This window comes from Amphiura filiformis, chromosome 7, assembly GCF_039555335.1.
Source record: "Amphiura filiformis chromosome 7, Afil_fr2py, whole genome shotgun sequence".
Taxonomy (NCBI): domain Eukaryota; kingdom Metazoa; phylum Echinodermata; class Ophiuroidea; order Amphilepidida; family Amphiuridae; genus Amphiura; species Amphiura filiformis.
The window spans coordinates 780,045-800,868 of NC_092634.1; the positions used below are offsets into that span (position 1 = coordinate 780,045).

Consider the following 20,824-nt stretch of genomic DNA (forward strand, 5'->3'; position numbering starts at 1 on the left):
GTGAATTGTGATCGCGTAGAAGTGACAAGGTTAAGCCTTACTACGCTACGCGCGCCAAAGACCAATGGGTCAGCCGGCTTGTTGTCAAGTGCATTGATCAGCCAATCAGCGTGATTGTTTATTGCTTTTGTGTTTACGCTCGTGTACGTGATACGCACAGGCACGACCACGGAAGTTTAAAGAAAACAACTTTACCTACCCACTTCTCACATCTCATGTCAGGGGACACACTCATGAAATCGCTATTGGTTTGTACAGGGCCTTTTAGTTCAAGTCAATTTTCTCAGCACAGAAAATACCAATTTGCCTTGTCTTTTGTTATTATTTAAAGTTCATTTCCCTGATAAGAAATCAAACTTTTAGAATTGTTTTATCAAGAGGTGTTTATTTTATGGCATGTTTGTGACCCCCCCATTATGTGCAGTGGTAAGTGTACCCATCGTGTCCGAGGGGGTGAGATAGAACAGCAAAATCTCGGCAAAAGCAACCAATGGGAAGAAGCGATCTATGCCGATGGACAGCATAATAACAAGAAAGATTTTTTTCTTTTTTTATTCTTTTGCAGGTGAATGTAGCAGTGAAGTGTCTGCGTAGTGATACCGTTAGACAACCAGGTTTCTTTGAAGACTTTGTGAAGGAAATCAACTCGATGCATCTATTAGACCATACTAACCTGGTTAGATTATATGGAGTGGTGTTATCTGCCCCACTTATGATGGTAAGAAACACATAGAAATTACTATTTTTATATCATCGTTGTTGGGCAGGAAAAACCTCCTTTGTGCTTTTGGCCCCTGAACATGTTTAAAACAAAACTGCCAACAGGTTACATAGGAGGTTTTGCTGTAAACATGTTCAGGGGCCAATGACACAAAGGAGATTTTTCCTGCCCAACGACGTCACAATAACATTGTGTGATCTTATTGTAACATGTTGGATTTTTCCATGCCAATGGGGCCCACCACCCAAACATTCTTATTCCAATCTTATTCAGATTTTGGAAGCAAAAATGTGTATCACAGTAGCCCATAGAACAACAATAGTCAGCTTCTGGGGGTCCACCCCAATGAGGCTCATCAACTGAGCATTTTTGGCCCAAAATTTTGAGTTAAATTTCTCCAGCAAGCAAAAATGTGTATCCCATTGACCCATGGAACAACAGTACACAACCATAAATGAACCACAAAACACTGTATTTTCTAAATTTGGAATTCCTTTTCTCCAGCAAGCAAAAATTGTGTATTATCAGTGGCCCATAGAACAACAGTACACAATTTCTGGGGTTCCATCAATGAACCATAAAACATTATCTTTTCCAAATTTGGAATTCTTTACAGTGATATTTGAGTTCCATACTAAACAGTCGGGAATTAAAAAAAAAAAAAAAAAAAAATCGCATTTCTCTTTTTTTTTTAAATTTTTCGTGAGCTTTGAGACAAAACTTCTTTTTTTTTTGCCTAACCCTATTTGAAATTCACACTTCCGGTGTGAGAGATTAATATTATGTCTTCCATAGGGGGTTTTGGGATCTCAACTGGAATACAGGGCATAATATTGGGGGGGGAAATTTCCCTTTGCCATTGGTTTGTATAAGACAGGAAACTATTTAACATTCATTATGATGAAGAGTGTCAAAAAATCACCAATATTTTTTTCTAACCCTTGGTTTCTACAATTATTTGAGACAGGAAATGGCAAAAAGTCATGGGAAAATTTTAAGTAGTACCCAATTTGTACAAAATTTGGTCCTCTTTCTGAAAATGGTAAATTGGTTTGTAAATGTATAAAGAATTCACAGTTTTAAAGTCTGCTTGACATGTCCCAAAACAAAATGTTTTGAACACCCCTCAAATGTGGTGTTCAGTTGGTTGATCATTTACAGACCACCATTTATATATCAAAGTCCCATGGTGTCATAGAAAGAGCAATACATAGGATTGTTTGCACTCCTCTGCCAATATCTTCTAGTCAGAATTTCAGGTAAAATCGTATCACAGATGTGTTGTAATAGGAAGTCTATTACAGGATCTTGTGCTGATCAAGTGTGATGAACAGAATGAGTCAGAAGTGTAGAATTAGTTAGGTAATTCCCGCATCCAATCACTGCCAAATGCTGCTACCTTACCGGAAAATTGCATGTAATTTGTACTTCTATAAATTGGAGCATCAAAAGCGTAATCTTGGCCAGATTCAGCCGGCTGTTAAATCATTGTCAAAGATAGAAACAAATTATTAATTGAGCAGAAAATTGGCAATTTTGAATTGCATTGGGATCATATGTGTTGACCCTTGAACAGCACAGAAGTCAAAACTTATTTCCTTTTTTCCTTTGCAATGAGCTTATGTTGTGTCAAACTAAGCACATAAATGTATTTAGTATGTCAGAATATTATTATTATTATTTGGGTTTAGTTTCAGTGAGGATTAATGAAATGTAACCTTAAATCCTTACAATGGCAAATCAGTTGCAGATATTGATTTGATAGCTATAATTTTTGTCTCAAAAAACTAAAGATGGATTTTCATGGAATTCATATCCTAAACTTTATTCAGGCTGGAAGTGGCAAGTCTCATAATATAATTACATTGTGTATTGATGTAGTTGGATGCTGCACCTGTACCCTAATTGGGTTTCTACAAGTAATGTGTGATTGGTGGTAGCTTTATGCAAGGGTAAAGTGGAACATTATTGATGGGTGCAGCGCAGTAACAAAACCCAAGTAGTTTTTACCACTTATAGGTTGAACACGGTATTTAGTCTACATGTATAAGAAGTATTTACAAAGAGGCATTTTTATAACACTTTTTTTTTAATCTAAAATAACAGTTTAAGAGAAAAAAAGTTCAACCGAAATGCTACAATTGACCTACAGGTAATGTGTTGTGCATATGGCCAACAGGGAAACAAACTTTCTTTCCATTGTCACATATTTCTAATTTTAACATTGACCAATTGACCTTCATGTTGTATGAAATGCCGCACAATTTACACACATAGAGTGTGGTGTTGCCAAACCAGCAATTTTGCAGCCCAATTGGGTTACTTTAAAACATTTCCCTGTGACTTTTGACCATTTCCTATCCCATTTAAACAAATGTTTTAGAAAAAAATTGGGTGACTTCAACATTGTTGCAGGTGATTTTCTGTAGTTACCTGTCCCATAAAATCAAGTGGTTAATGCTCTGCGTAAAAAGTCCAAATTTTGAGGTATTTTCTCAAAATATCTTAAGAACCACTGAACCAATACTAGATTACTTTGTATTTGTTTCAATGCATGTTTCATGCTGCTTCCAAGTATGTTCATGAAAATTTAGTATTCTGGAATTTTTGAAATAAAAACAAATTGAAACTTGTCGTTTGCCGTTAGTGGCGTTGCCAGGAATTTCAAAATTGCCGTAAAAAGTGGAAATTTTTCGTAATTTTGGGTTTTAGTGGGGGAAACAAGGGGGCAAGAGTTCTGACTGGGGGAATTTGCCTCCATGGCGTTACCACTGTCTGCAGTTGACACCCGTGTGTGGAGAGTTAAGAGGCAAAATGTGCGGCATTTTGTTGATATGACCAGCTTTGGCACGCCTGGTATAATGTAACAATAAGATGAAACAAAAGGGGAATTGATACACCAATGTGGAAGTAGTTGGATAAACAAGGAAGTTTGGTGTTTCCCTTGCTATATCCACATCCATAAGATAAAGGACAACATGCCACTAGTGTACGTTAAATGACTATGAACTAGCTAGTATAAGCTGCCATTGATACTATGAGTTAGGATGTGTGTTTGGTTTTCCTGTGCCTTGGTGGAAAAGTACATACATATGATAATGCAGTTATTTGTTTGTAGACTATGTATTCTGGCTGGTATGCATTGAGCTTTGTGGGTTCAATCCATCCTTTTGATAATGTACCAAAAACCTTTCAAAAATCATGAGCCACTCAGCTCCCACTTCATCTATTCAGGCATGAGAATGTTCCTTTTTGTTATAAGAATTCCTTATAAGGCCCCTAACAGTCAATTTTGAGTTTCTCCATCACATAATTTCTGAAAACAAGTGAGGTAACTTTTTCATTATTCATTATTCATTATTTTTCTGCCTTTCATTATTATGACCAACACGCATGTAAAATGTGTTGTTATTTGCACACAAAAAAGGTTGACAGCAAAATACATGTTTTGATTTTGATTTTTCCACAAAAAATATAGGGATATTTATATTTTTTTGCAAATATAACCAGTTTTTATCAGTATTTTTTGGAAAATCACAATAATGTATTCAAGTGAGGGTCAGAAAATGAAGTGAGGGCGGGTGACGGGAATCTCAAAATCGACTTTCCTTGGCCTAAAGTTGGATAAGCGACAAAAAAACACCGTATTTTACAGCCCTTGCATTTTGGGATTTTTTGTTGTTGTTAAAATCATGTATGATATTGACTATAAATTTTTGAAAAAAAATCAGAACATTTTCAAAATATGTTCGCAACAAATCAAAATTTTTGCCAGATTTTTCAAGCTTTCTGTGTCATTTTAGTGTCATTTTAGCCAGATCCACAAAAAAATCCTGACCGACCAACTCTACTCGAAATGCCTTGTTGCCTAAAGGACTGTATTAGTTTCTGAATACATTAACCGATTATATGATTGAAAGTGTATTTTCCTAAATACTCCTAGATGCAGTACATATCACATTGTATAAACTAGGCCATTTTGCAGAGATCAGAGTATGGAACTAATTAGTCTGTAGCATATTAAATTTTGTGACATTTAGGGAGGCCCAACTAATTGACAATCTTGTGGCGTGAAACAGGTCACATATGTGCCCATCCACCACAAACTGGTTGTAAAGTCAGCATTTTCCATTTTGAGATACAATCAAAAATAGTATATGGATTTCTATGTAAAATATACTAGGAATTTGACCTCTGATGAACCATAACTTCATTTCCAGATGTCCAATGAAGCTGGTTGAGGTGTCATTGTAAAGCTGAAAGTGCATTCTTTCAAAATCTGCAATAAACAGAAAATGATCTAGGGCCGACTTTACTACCACTTCGTGGTGGATGGTCACATATAGTGTTCTGGGTAGAGAGGGATGGATGGCATATGATCTTGTGTGAACGATATATGACATTAGTAATTGGATGTTTATTACGTAGAGTCTAGTAATGAGCAGTTCATGGAAAGAAGTCTGCAATGATGCCAGTGCAGTACAGACAACTAATATGATTTATAATATAATGATTTAAATGAAGCATAAAATTCTGTGTACTGTTCATATTTATTTAAGTTGAATACTTTTATGTAAATTTACAGGAAGCTAGCAAATTTAGATTATGAATTATGGTGAATTTATGTCATGAAATAAAAGTTTCTTTACTATATTGACATAATGCAATTTATAAATTTTGTAGCTTGAAGGAATTGTACTTTTTTTTCAAAAGTCTGTATTGCTATTGCTCTTTTATATGTTTTACAACTACAAGGAGGTACATGAATTTTAGAGGAGCTAAGCAAAGGGTGGTGGAACACTACAAAAAAGCGTGCTAGTGCGCAAAAAATTTGGCTTAAATTTGAAAATGTTCAAAATTATTCATATTCAAACCATACAGACAGGGGGAGGCGAGGTAAATTTGACAGGCTAAAACTAGGGGAGGCAAGGATAAGTAGGTAATGGAGACTAAATGTGTTCTGAAATAATGCGGAACAGATAATATAAGTTGTCAATGGGATGCATGCGTATTAGTTTGCATCTAGTTTGACATACATGCAAGTTACAAATCATTCACACTCTAATTATCCTATGTTTATTCATGTTATTATCTTCTAATTAATAATTATATTGTCTTTATTCATGTTTATTTGAACATAAGATATACCTGCTCTGTGGATCTTCAAATGTAGTTTTAATTGATATAATTAACTTGACTTGAGTCCTGATATTTACATAGTGTATTTGCCCTGTATGGTGTAGGCCTATAGTTTGTTTGGCATGATGAGCCATGCATGTCTATAAGGTCATCTGTAATAATTGCTATCAATAAAATATTATGAGTGATTGCTATACACTTGAACATTAATTAAAGTGTGCAATTAAATTAACTTTGATCTGAGTATCACTGTCAGTTATGCTGAATATATAAAGTGCATTTGTACATCAGTTACTATTATAAAGTGAACAGATGTTGGCAGCCACAACATGTTGTCACATAATAAATCTAAATAGAGAACAAGTTGAATCTAATTCCATAATTAATCATTTTCGCTCATAGGTTTCAGGATTGCAGTGTATCATTTAGTCTGTTTAATTTATGATGTTCTTCTTCTGTTACACCTTATCACCGTTGTTCAGCATAACATTCACTCTATGTACCAAAATGGTCATCATGCCATCAGTTAGTTCATTGAATTTTGCTGATCCAAATTTCAGTTGCAGGTTTTAGATTCTTGAGAACTTTGTTGATCATGAAGATCGAAGTTGTTGCCAGCCTTCCTCTTAGTCTTTTTGGTGGGTCTTAGTCCTTCAGATAGGAGTTGATGTGCTGGTGTAGTGATGTAGAGTTACGTTAAATATGAAGTTCCTAGTACAATAATATACAAAATGAAATTTTTAAAAAAAAATCCTTCTTTTTTTTTCCTTTCTTTCTTTCTTCCATTCTCCCTTACTCTCTGTTTTTCTCCAATTCTTCATTTTCTTTTTTCTTTCTCTTTTTCTTTCTTCTTTCACTTGTCATTCCTTCCATTCTTTCTTTCTTTTCTCAGGTGACAGAGCTAGCATCACTTGGAGCGTTAGTGGATCGTATCAGATCAGAACCAGAGCGGTTTCTCTTAGGAACACTATGTGATTACACTATACAGATAGCCAATGGTATGAACTACCTGGAATCCAAACGATGCATACACCGGGACTTGGCTGCTAGGAATATACTCTTGGCATCTATGGAAAAAGTAAGTTTTTTTTGTGTGTGACAGCGTTTCATTTTCCCATGATTGCTGTCTTATTTTTGAGTCATTTTTGACAAATCTGAATGCAATGTACTGGTTCATCACAGGGTAATAGAATTAGTAAGGGTTAAAATCATTGAAATTGGACTTCTAGAAATATGCTCTTGGCATCTATGGAAAAAGTAAGTTTGTGTGACAGCTTTTCATTTTCCTGTGATTACTGTCTTATTTTTGAGTCATTTTTGACAAATCTGAATGCATTGTAATGCTTCAGCACAGGATACTAATAATAGAATTAGTAAGGGTCAAAATCATTGAAACTAGAATCCCAGACCATTCTTCCTGTGATTTCATTTTCCTGTGATTTTATTCAGGGATTTAAACATCAGAAATTAATAACAATGCACCCACTTGTCTGCATATTTGTATATTGGGCTATTCAGTTGAAATCCACACTACCCCTGTGGAAGATTTTGGAAATATCTTCCACAGCAGGAGTATGTTTTTCAAATGTAATTGGTCAGAGTTATTCATTTTGAAACCCATACTCCCCATGTATTGTGGCTTTACCTATATCTTCCACAACTGGAGCGAGTATTTCAAATAGAAGTTACACAAATGTGTTTTCTATTCAATCAAAATTGACACTCCCTCTGTGGCAGACTTTAGCTAAATCTTCCACAGGGGAGTGTGGATTTTAAATAGAATAGCCCATTGCGAGGGCAACTAAATGAGGGCAGCTTTTAGCTGCCTGAATGGTATAAAATATGGAGACACATCAAGTGCAGAGTTGGTCATTTCTGTTGAGCCACTGTAATATTGAACCCCTTTCAACAATGAAAACAAGCTAAAAATGATCTTATTCACATGATTTTTGGTTTATACATGTATAGCCTATTTGGCTTCCTCAAAAGAGTGTCTTTCTCTAAGTACCATATCCAGTGACATTGGCAACCATAGAATGCCTGTTCTTTGCTAATCTCAACAGCTTGATGTTATTCACACCAGTCCTGGCTTTTATGCTTTGATGATAATTATGTTGTCCTCTGCATGTTGCCCTCTATCTCTCCTTGCATTAATCTTCCCCATAAGAAGCAAATACTCCCTGATCTTCATTCCTCATACAGTGGCCTAGGAAATCAGGTTGCAGTTTCTGGATCTTCGTCAAGAGCATCTGTGGATTGCAATCTCTATGTAATATTGACTTTCTAATTAAGTGACTTGTCAACATTTCATTTGCCACATTTCATTCACTTGCAATCGATCTTCCATTATCTTTTAAACTAATTGGTAGTACATAGCAATACATGACCCTGAGTCTTGTACTCATGGTGATATTCAAATTACAAAGGAGGGTGCTCATACTTGTGAAAAACTCTTTTCAAAAGAGTATACACCTCCTGTAATTGTGCATCACATACAGATGCTACTGTCTTGAGGAAACCAAATGGACTCCACAGGGAAGAGTTTTTGGCACTTTGCCCTATAGTCAAACTTTTGAAAACATAGATTTAAGTAGCTCCATCCATGTTACGATACTCTCTGGACTTCCCGAGCTTAAATCTGTTTAATTTACATGCTTGATGTTATAGTTAGCTGTTCCTTTACTCCCAAGTCACTATCTTTATAGATGGCGGTTCTCTAAAAATAACTAATATAGTAGCTATTCTTATCTTACCAACTAAATTTCTTTGCCATATTTTGTTTTCTCTCCAGATTAAGATAGGTGACTTTGGTTTGATGAGAGCATTACCTTCCACAGAAAACTACTATGTCATGACAGAACATAAGAAAGTGCCATATGCATGGTGAGTAGTAGAAGATATTGTACCCTTCCCAGAATTCTTAGCAACATGATACATCACCTCATTTCATCAAATGACACTCCTGTTACTTTGTACAGGTTCCCTTTGTTTTCATTTTGAGAATAAACTGTCTAAACATGGGTCGATAGTCAAGAAATAAACCTATTTTGCAAGATCTGGATGTGCTCTGTTTATTAAAGGTACATTTCGTCACTATCGACCCATGTCGCACTAAATAGCAAATCAAATCAGAAACTTGAAATGGGAGAACTGCATTGTGGGAAATACAAGATATCTTCTGGTTGATAACATGTCAAATTCATTTGTCTTATGACAAATGAGGATGAGGACACACTCAAACCTGCAAAAGTGGCTGCATTTGCAAGTGTGTACTCTGACTCTTATGTGCAATGGACTAGAAACACTGTCTAATTATGTGTTTGATGCTAAGTTCCCCTCTCATAGGTACCAAACTGCCATTATGAACAAACTATTATCTACCAACAAAATGGTGGGAAACGTAATTGTTGTGGCAATTGACCATTTGGGTATAGCGTGTCAGCCTCTGCAAATGAAACCCTTGAGCAGCAAAGGATACTTGGAATTACTGAAAAGATGAATAAGAGATAGAAGCATGCACAATACTACATAGGCCTGTACCATGTCCCCCAAAGATGCTGGTTACATTTATGTGATAATTGCCCATGAAAATATTGGCCAGCGAATCCATAATGACACAATATTGAATAGGCAAAAAACAAAATCCAATCATTTTCTAAATCTGAGATTACAACTTGGTGAACTGCTTTGGCTTTGAATGGATCTGTAAGGGTCACTACAAAAATTCTGTCTGCACCCTCATATCTCAGCTTCTGCAAGTAGTAGCCTTTTCATTTTTATATTCCTAGATTTTATTGTATTATGAAACACTTGATTTTCTAAGCAGCATTATTTTGCATCTGATTTATGACTATAGAGCTCTTTGGAATCTTCAGAATGCAGCAAAAGTCAAAATAATTGCAGAAGGCACTAAAACTGTAATATATTGTAGTGATGATCAGTATATATGAAAGGTAAATGATCCAACCTTGCAAAGAAGCTATAAAATAGCAATGACAACTTTTTGTCATCCAAACTACAGAAGGTAATAATTCACACTTACGATTGCTGCTAAAATTGACAAATAGAGTAAAGTCCTTTTGATTTATGGTCTAATTAACCTTGACCATGCATGGAATATTACAGTTTCCCAAGGCTAATGGTCACACCACGTTGGTAATTACTTCCAAGATTGGCTCATTTGGCACCGAGCAGGCCAAGTATCCGGTAGGGAAAGTTATCTGGTCGGTCGGTTAGCAGATAGCTATTTCATGCCCTTGTGTTTTGTGATATTACACTAAATTGGAAATAAATGGAAGTAAAAGTGGTTTAATTATGTCAATATATAGGATTTGTGTGGGTTATATGTCATGTTTAAGTGGCATCACATGATTGACAATATCATCCCACTGATTTCCTGAATTTGAGCTGAAAGTGTCAAATTTATAACCACAAAAAGGATACTAAAAAACCAGCATCAATTGATCAGTGCATTTTTGCCAGTGTAGCATATATATATATAGGTGTGAAGGCACAAAGGTGCTACCTGATTGGCTGATTGAAATAGGTTATGATATATTTTGGCATCCCATTGGCTGATCTTCTGTGTTACTAGTTCACAGATTTTAGAAGTGTATACAAAATCGACACCATGTTTTACAGGTTGACAGAAAGCTGGGAAATTTTTCTGATGTAGGAACATTTTACGTACATATTTTTAAATATGTACATATTATTAAAATAATACTAACTGTTTAAATGCATCATATTTTCTATGGTTTTTGCTTGTATCTGAATCTTAAAATATTATAACTTTGTATGTGACATTGATTGGGTCAGATCCGGTCACATTGGGCTACTCTAACTGAAATCCATACACCCCTATGGAAGACATGACCTTAATCCCCAACACAGGGGGGTGTAGATTTCAACTGGAATCACCCCCATACAAGTAACCCCATTTGAAAATCACACTCCCTGTGTAGAGACTAAGGTCATGTCTTCCATAGAGGGTGTATGGACTTCAACTGGAATAGCCCATTCATTAACCAACTTCACAGTGTTTGAATACACATCTGGAATAAATATTATCTTCTACTGGAAAGGGGAAATAAGGGATAACCCCTATATATGATTCATATCAGAGATATATTACATAAACACTAATCAAAGATGGTCAATCAGTATACCATATGATTAGTTCTAATGCCCGGCCATAACCAGAGAATTGGTGCAGAGTGATTTTCACAAGTTTGTCAAAAATATATTGGTAACCACCCCAACCTTCTCCTTTTGTTTTGATAATGAACTTCAACTTTGCAGTTTGCAATGTACCAAACTGGTTAATTGATTTTGTTGTATCAATAAACAGTAATTTTCATCAGGTTCGCCGTCGCATTTTGTTGTACTTGTATATAGTGTAATAGTCTTTGTTCTGAAAATGGTTGATTTAGTGATTTAAATATATGTATATTTGTATAATAAAGGCTGACAACTTGTCCAAAAAAAAACAACCCTGAAATTTTAAAAATTTAATAACATTGTTATTATCATTTACAATTTTTCCAAATGTTTGCCTAATATCGTTGCAAGTACAACTTGTTGTTTCTTAGAATATTTTACACAATTGGTCACACAATTAAGAATAGTGCAAATAATGACAAAACAGGTCGTTAGACCACCATTCTCATTATTTTGTGATGTGACTTTTGTCTGCCATAACTAAATAGCTATTATAAAATAAATAAACTTTGAAAGTGCATATGAGAGTACACACCTGGTTCGTGGTTTATAAAATGTTATTTAAAAAATAATTGTTAGAGTCATTTAGAAGGGTATGTTTTCATTTAAAATGTAAATCTTTTTAATTGACTTGTCATAAGTTAATGGTATTACGTTTAAAATATGAATAAAAACTCTAAAAATATATTGTAACCTTGTGATCAGTGTTTACTCAGTGGCTGTATGTTGCCATTTTGGCCCAGTGAAAATTAGATTTGGTACACTAAAATTGTTTAATTCTGTGTTACAATTTGACATCAATTTGACGAATTATTGAGCCGAAATTGGACCAATTTAGGAGGACGGGTTAGTGTAGTGGTCATCTCAATTGCTTCTCACCACTGTGGCCCGAGTTCAATTTCCCGCGGTGCTACATGTGAGTTTGGTTGCTGATCCATGCTCGTCCTCAGAGGTTCTCAGGGTACTCCGTTTGTCCTCCTGCTTCTAAAATTGGACCTCTTCCTATATCCCTGTCCCATCACATTTGGTTGTCATCCCTTTAGGCCCTTCACAATTAATTCTTAGTTTCCTGTTTCAAGTTTGAAAATAAAGGACGAGGCGACTTTTAATTATTAATTATCTATTAATTATCTATTACTTTCTTTATTTTGAAAATGTGGTCGCGACTATTATCAACAGTCCATTTGGTCATTTTGACTAAGACTACGGATTTAATTATTTTACCTTTATAATTGATTTTTTACATTAATATTAGTTGGGGACAATGTTCTTGTTTTATATTCATAATCAAAGTTGAGATGATCAAAAACAGATATTAGCAAATAAAAGTAATTACAAAGTCAATTAAAAGATGAAAATACCTAAATAAAAATAAAATAATTAAATATTTTTCCATTCTTGATTTTGGACACGCAAGGGAAACAGGAAACTAAGGATCAATTGTAATTGGCCTTAATTAAGTAGCCTCTAAGCACTATTGGGCTTTGCCTGGCTTCGGCCAAATGTTATAATAAATAATTTTTTCAATGCTTGATTTGACGCATCCAGAGAGAGTATACACTGTTGTCGATATATCAAAATAAAAGTTACAAAAATAATATATAAAATCTTGTCAAAAAAGCTACTTCTTTTTATTAAAATAAAGTTACAAAAACAATATAATACACAAAACTTAATTGTCATAAAGCCACACACTTTTCTTATTTTATGTGTTTGTTTTGTCATTGTCATGTTTAAAACAGTTTTACTTAAACCAGTATGCATACATTTGATACAATACTCGAAAGTTCAAGTAAAGGCTGGTTTAGTCCTACATGATGGAACATATTTCTATCCTCACCTTGCTAACCTTTATTCTTCAGAATGCAAAATCTGTAAAAGTGTACTTTATGTTTTTTAAACTGCTGTGCACAAGTGATTCTTTTGAATGAGCTAGGTATGCAGAAAGGATGAGAAAGGTTCTATCATATCAGACTAGTATAATAAAACATTGTAAAATGTAACATGGCTATTTGTTGACAGACGAGTGCCTTCATTTTATGTGCCTTTTAATTTGACAAATCGTTTTTTGAGAGATCACGTCCTGAATAGTTCTGATATTTTCAATATTTCTGCAATATACCGGAAGATCAAGCTACTTTCTGGGCTATGAAATGAATAGATATTCCAGATTTTGCGAAATAAAATCAGTGTGAAAATAGAGTTTAGAATATTTATTTATATTATAACATCATGATGGAAGGACACCTGTTTTATAAATACTAATATGAGCTAGCCAAGTTGGTATGCATGATAATATATTGCATCCCTATTTCACCTGTTATAGTCATTTATATAGTGCTGCTTTATTTCTTGATCTCTAGGTGTGCTCCAGAAAGCTTAAAGACTCGTCAGTTTTCACATGCCAGTGATGTATGGATGTTTGGTGTGACTCTATGGGAGATATTCAGCGGTGGTGAAGAACCATGGTTGGGATATAATGGTGCTCAGGTAGGGTGTACATTGTTACAACATCTGCTAAGGGTGTACTACACCCCTGGCCAATTTTGTGCCTATTTTTGCATTATTCTCAAAAATTATAGCGCATTGGTGACAAGTAAGATATGTATATTATTGGGGCAAGGACTACAACTACTGCACTGAAAATTCAGCAACTCAAGGTAAGTAGTTATTGATTTATTGATCAAATATTGGTTTTCCCTCATTTTTGACTGTAACTCCACAACTGTTGTCTGTGCTGAAATAAAATTTCCACTGCAGTAGTTGTAGTCCTTGCCCCTATAATATACATATCTTACTTGTCACCAATGCGCTTATAATTTTGAGAAAAATGCTAAAAAATAGGCACAAATTGGCCAGGGTGTAGTACCCCTTAAGAACATGGAGTATTTAAATATTGAAGGAATATAGATGTTATGATCAGGCCAATGTGTGTAGCTATCAGGAGTTATATCAAGCAACTGCAGGGGATCAATGATTAGGGAATCAATACATGTACTGAATCTCACACAACTGATTTGCTGCTCCTATTATTTTATATACTTCAAAACGCACATTACAATGTTGGGCATTTATGAAATGAATTTCACAAACAACACTCTCATGATGCGATCACATTGGATGTTCTACATTTTCTTAATCATGAAATGAAAGGAGTTGAAATTATTGATTCAAGATATTTCGATTATGTATATTTGGAAATGATAATAAACAGCAAAATGAAAGAAGTCAGTTAAATCTGTTTCTCTCAAAATTTGGTATGCAATTATATATTGCTGTTGAATAAAGCATCATATAATGTCTATTTTCAAACATCAATTGGATCTTCATATGCCAAATTTTAAAGTTATCATAGGTTTCCATGGCATGCCCAAAATGTGCTGGCTGTATGGCTGTAGCCCCTGATTTTTGGCTCAATCTTGATATACTTTGATTCACTTCAAGTAGTTACATCAGTGCTTTTTCGTGGTTGCACTGAAAGCATGCCGACAAGCAGCCCATGTATGCATGCATTTGCATTGTTAGTATATTACTTTTATCGCATAATTTGAACTGCGACCAGCGTAATATGTACCTACGTCAATAACAAACATGAACCAAAGTATATAAATCAGTGCATTTTGGCCAATCAATGTTTGTTCCTTACAATCTTATCAGGTACAACCCTATAGTCTGTCATGTCTCATGTTGAGAGTAACGCAATGTTGGAATTTGCAGTGGCAGTGCTGATTTGAATCAATGCGTTTTTGCTGTTGCGTTACCAGTGTACAGACAAATCGCCCTTCTTCGTATGAGTATACGCCCTGCGAGATTAGGTAGCACACGCTATTCGAGTCTGCCACTGCAAAATCCAACATGGCGTTACTCTCAATTTGAGACGAGACAGACTATTATAGACCCTGTGTTATTTTGCACCCATTATATAACTCTTCATAATCATAATGATTTCATCCTGATAGATTCTTCAGAAGATTGGTAAAGAAGGAGAGCGTCTTCCAAGGCCAGATAATTGCCCTCCTCCTATCTATACACTATTGCAACAATGCTGGCAACAAGAACCTCATGACAGACCAAAGTTTGATACTATTAGACAACAACTCTGTAAGGTAGGTGGCAAAGTTTTCTCATGATTGCAAAGATTTATCATTCCATAACTTCTTATGACCTCGAAAATTACCTCCAGTCAAGTTCGCTCAATCAGTATGGCGTTAGACTCTATGAATGTGTAATGGTGTGAGTTTGAGCCCCACCGCAGTCATTGTTTATTCTTGTGGAATAATTGAGCTAACTTGAAATACCTTGGGCAAGGAACTACTTGCTTAACTGTCTTGGCTACCCTCATACAAGAACTTGGGGCTGATCCTGGCTGCAGTAGTTTATTGTTATTTGAATTGGGTGTGCGGTTCTTAGCTACAAGTCTTTGATTGTTGCTAAATGATTTATATGTTGTGTCTGGGGCAACAGTAGTAAGCATATTCCTGTAAAGTGTGCTGGGGCCTGTGGGTGTATGCCTGTGTGTATATATAGCGCACTATGAATCACTGGGCTTTTTTAATAGGGCCATATTATAACAATACTCCTAGGCAGAAGTGCTCATATTTCTATAAAAACTGTGAATCAGGGTTATTTGGCAAATTTTGCAGTTTGTATTTTTGAACAAGATACACTTCACCAAAGTACCATATGTGAAATTTATTGTCCACAGATTTTTGTACAGGTAGTTCCCTTTTTACTGGCATACATCAATAGGGAGCTGATCCGGGCTGCAGTAGTTTATTGTTATTTGAATAGATTATGGTGTTCTTTTCTGCAAGTCCCTGATTGTTGCTAAATGATTTATAATATAGTCATAGTGCAGGTTTCTTTAGATAATTGAATGCTTTTCAGTGAACGTGACCTCAAATCTCTGTAGCTGTCCATCAACAAAAACTAGTTAGCAGATATGGGGGAAAGTATGTCAGTATTTATTATGCATTCCTTTGTTTTTGTGATGACTAAATTTTGAAGAACTTTCTAACAATAGATAATAGAAACATGGAATTTTCAGTGAAACCAAGCTTACAAATTTCTAAATTTAGGAATATAAAAGTGCGGAATTTGATTTTATCCGACTTCAGACTGATTTTGCTTGATTACATCACATAATTCAGAACAGCATTGCCACCTGAGTATTGCACTTTCAGACTCACCCTGTATTGACATTGGTGGCGTGAAATATTTGCATGTTTCCGTTTAGACTTCTATGGGTATTTTGTAATTTATGAATTCTAAACAGAATGATATGATTAGTGTTATTGAAAGATGAACAAAATCAGCCAATCCAACAAGTGTTAATTGCTTATTAACAGGTAGCCAGGGTTCGAAATAAGGAGGGTCCTTGCTTCAAATCCATCAAAAGTAAGCAAGAACCCTCAACTTTCCTATCATAAGGGTCCCTAGGACCCACAAAGATTTGAGCAGGGACAGTACATTATGTACTATATTTGTTGTTCCATACTTATTTTGGCCAAAAAAACATCCCAATTTCACCAAGACTACTTTTACTTTCGCCGGGTGTGTAATAATTGTTAACATGAACTGTTGAAGTTGTTTACATTTTGTAACCTGTTCAAAATAATAATACATTTTGTAATTAAAACCAGGAAAAAGTGTCATGTTATTTTTGGACCCTTGGAATAAGTGAGGACCCCCAGAGTTTCAGAGGCAGGGGTCCAAAAGACCCCTTTGATTTTTTTTCTTATTTCGAAGCCTGCAGGTCGCCAAAGCTAGACATCTAATCATGCTCATTTCTGCACCAGCACTTCTTCCTGATGAAGTATGGTTGCAATATAACCCCAGCGCTGTATGATATATCATCCCATCGTGGCTATATATACTTCCTCATTCATATTGGATAACATCCAACTGAAGCCATTAAATGAATCGGTGCCATACATGCATTATGCTTGGACTGTGTTAATATCGGCCTAGTTCCTGTCGTGTAACATGGCTCTATTATATCAATGAAATAATATAAACTCCTTTTACATGTAGGTGATACTGATTGGGATTATTTTAGAAAAAGAAAAATGTTTCATCTATTTACAGGTTTTAGAATTTTTTTAAATCATCAAACTCAGTTTGAATATGCAGTCAAATGTTTTGTAATTTTAAAGGGGGGATTTTTTTAACCCTTTATAAATAGTATTAATGTACATGCACCATGAAAACTTTACTATAAATGTGTTCACTGTATGTGCCGCTACATTTGAATTTTATGCACTGGATGACAAACACTTCACTGCCAGTTCCTATCAGGATAAAGCCTGGCTAAGTGTTCCTCCATCCAACCCTATACATCCCGAATGAGTTATCTAGATCAGGGTTACACCCCATATGGAAGACATGACTGTAATCTTTTACACAGAGTATAAATTTCAAATGGAATTACATGAATGGGTGATTCCATTTGAAATCTACACCCTGTGTGGGAGATTAAGATCATGTCTTCCATAGGGGGAGTGTGGATGTTAAAGAATTGCCCAATGAGGGGTCATGAGACTACCAAAGAATAAGCTTGGGTAACTTTATAAAAATTAATATTTATTTTTTTCTTCCAAATACAACTTAGTAAGTAACTTGACAAAATTGTATGAGAGATAGTATTTTTAACATGATCAAAATCAGTTTGATGGACAGCATCACTTTAATAAATTGGTGCCAAAGTTTGGTTATGTCTAATATCATTGTAGTTCCTGTCTTATTATATCCATGGATATATAACACACTACCAGACAAGTCAGGAAATGAATGGGGCCAATAACCTACACCATGTCATAATATGGCATCATAATATGCCAAGAATATATTCTATAAGAGTTTTGAAACATTTTTCTGGAAATTTTTGTGATCAAGTTAGGAAGTGGAATCTTGTTTCAGGATTGTATATAATAGGAATAGGAAGTGAAAAACAGGTTAATATTGGATCAGTTTCAATTTGAAATCCTGACTTGGTACATGTGTGATGTAAGAATTTGGTACTGATCAGTTTCAAATATTTGCTGAAAAGGTCAACTTGATGTGACATTGTCATTGAAACACATTGTGATTAGTGGCAGCCATTAGCACCAATCCAGCTTGAAATGTGGGGGGGGGGGGTTGGCAATCGGCCTGAATTGTCAAAAAGTGGCTGAAAAGAACAAAAAAGGGGCCATTTTGCCAAAAGGCAGAGGATGCATCCCCAAAAACAATTATCAGGGGACATGGGAGAGGGCAAAGTGAATTGGGGGGGTAAAATCAACAAATTTTTTTTTTGCACAATTGCTGCAAAAAGTGATTATTTTGGGTATCTGAGGAGGTTCAGTGGGAGTATCTGAGGAGGGCAGCAGTTCTGACCAGGGGTGCATTTGGTCCCCCTCCCCTGTGGTACTACCACTGATTGTGATACACTAATATTTTGATGTAAAGTGCAATATTTACCCTTCAGGGATAACCTTGTCTGTTGACTGTAAATTTGACAGAGGTGACAAAGTATTATGAAAGACATTGAGCAGTATTTTCCTGTAATTTAAAAGTGTGTTGTGTTAAGTTGTTAACAATGACCATATTTGACCACTTCAGGATGTTACTTATATTATTTTACACCTTTGTTGGTTATGTATACAACTTAATTTATATTATAGCACCACAGGCACATACTGTCATTACTGGAGGGTGCTTATTATTTACATTGTATTGAAGGTCAAATTGATCATTTACCATGTAAACAATGTTGTAAATAAATAGATGTAGGAATGTAAAATCTTGGTCATTATTGCAACTCAATGCACAAATTTTCCAATGGATTTAAAGTTTTTAAACTTTAAAAAAATCATTTCCATTCTAATGGCACACTGAAAGGGCATCCTTATTAGTAATAGTGGAGTCTATGGGGAGGGGCACTAATAAGAGAAAGGGCATTACTTACAAGTACATGTAGGTTAAATGTGGTACTGGGTATCACCAAGGAAGATGCCTTTTTTATGTCAAGACAAATCAAAACATTGACAGCTTCTACCATTGTGGTAAAGCTGATGGGTTGGCACCTAGATAGCTGTCACCTCTTTTTCAAGCTAGCCCATTTCACAATTCCTGGGATGTGAGGCAGGAGTACATTCCATCTGCGGGCTGTAGATAGAATGAAGGACTGTTCATGACTAACAAAGTTAGATCTTGGAATTTGAACTGCAAGGTCGTACAAAGACAAGGGTCAGCTTGGAGCTTGTTAGGTACATGTAGTAGTTGGCATAAGAGCTCTGGAGCATTACAATTGATGGAACATTGTGGTGGCATCTACTGGTCTATGGTCACAGTGGGCCAAAGGCAGAATTGGAGGGAGGAGGGTTCTTCCCCAGGGTGATCTATGATGGTGCATGCAAATGGCATTCCTGTGGACTGCATCTAGCTTTGACAGTGACATCTGAGTTGTTCCATGCCATGCCATGCTGGCATACTCCATCTTTGATCTGACCATGCTCTTATTTGTAAATTATGGCTCTGTTAGCAGGCACCAATAATGGCTTACTGCCATGTATGTTGACTGTCAAGTCTGCTGTCTGCTCAAATGTCTTTAGGCTGTTATCGGCTATTAATTTTCTTCTTTGTTTGACTTTGGGTCTTGCTTGTATCCAAATTTGATGTCCCAAGGCTATATTCAATTGTCTATTGTACAGTAACTAGACAATGTATGTATACATGACCTGAAAGAAGTAAGAAATAGCTGTGAAATATATGGGTGACCTTCTTAAAATAAAGAAAATATTGTGCTTATGATATTGAATACAATTAAAGACTAGGCATGCTGGAAAATAAAAAGACAAAGCTGGAATTGGGTTTTGTGTACCATTTTTACTCCAGATTTCATACAATGCAGATGTATTCTGTGGTGTTGTGTAGTTTTGTTTTACTTTCGCACATTTCATGGTTTGCCATAGGTCAGCGAATTCAACACCCAGCGAATGTGCTTGACAAAGCTTAATTACAAAGCTTAATTACTAAGAAATCATCATCCCGCGAAAATGTTAGTGAAGCTTTTAATCGCGAAAATGTCGGTACGTGAAAATATTGGCTTATAGATTACAAGGTTTTGGTTCTCATGTGCAACTATCCAATATGGCAGGTTGACCACCTAGGATATTGACTCTCTAGTCTAACCGCTTTGCTTTGTTCTTTTACAGTTGCGACCATCTGAGATGCGAGCAACAACAAGCTTAGAACTGGAAGAAGGAGATAAGCTTAAGTTTGAAGAAGGGGACATTATAACAGTAATAGAGGGCAGGTGAGAAAATGAACTTTATTTTTGCCTCGGCTTGTTAAAGGCGATTGAGGTTTGGAAATACTATATATATACCCGCATGATGAGAGCTTGTTATACTGAATTACAACTGAAAAGGGTGAGTTATGGAGGTGAGGATTTTTGTTACTGGAAAGGAAATATCTTTTTGAAGATGTTATACCAAAATCTTCTTCTTTTTTAATTGGACATGAGGCATTGTGTTTCTCAAAATAATAATGATACTACATTTTTTGAATGTTTTACAAAAAGCATTCTTTAGATTTTTTTGTAATAATACTTTTACAGTATGGTAACTAATAGCCTCACCAACTTGTCAGAACTTGTTAGAAGTAAATATACTGAAGGTGCTTTCCACTGACAATCACTGGAAGTGTTAGTTTTCCTCATTATATCCCAGGTTAGCTGTGGCCTTGTGCTAAACAAGCATACTA

General features: G+C 35.5%; 1 protein-coding gene across 1 annotated transcript in view; it reads left to right on the forward strand.

The window, feature by feature from the left end:
* LOC140156536 (uncharacterized) overlaps positions 1-20,824 on the forward strand; it is a 62,395-nt gene that overhangs the window by 33,963 nt on the left and 7,608 nt on the right. Inside the window, 6 exon segments of the mRNA XM_072179477.1 lie at positions 566-718; positions 6,753-6,938; positions 8,652-8,743; positions 13,444-13,570; positions 15,040-15,186; positions 20,275-20,375. Of these exon segments, the coding sequence (XP_072035578.1) occupies positions 566-718; positions 6,753-6,938; positions 8,652-8,743; positions 13,444-13,570; positions 15,040-15,186; positions 20,275-20,375 (806 nt within the window).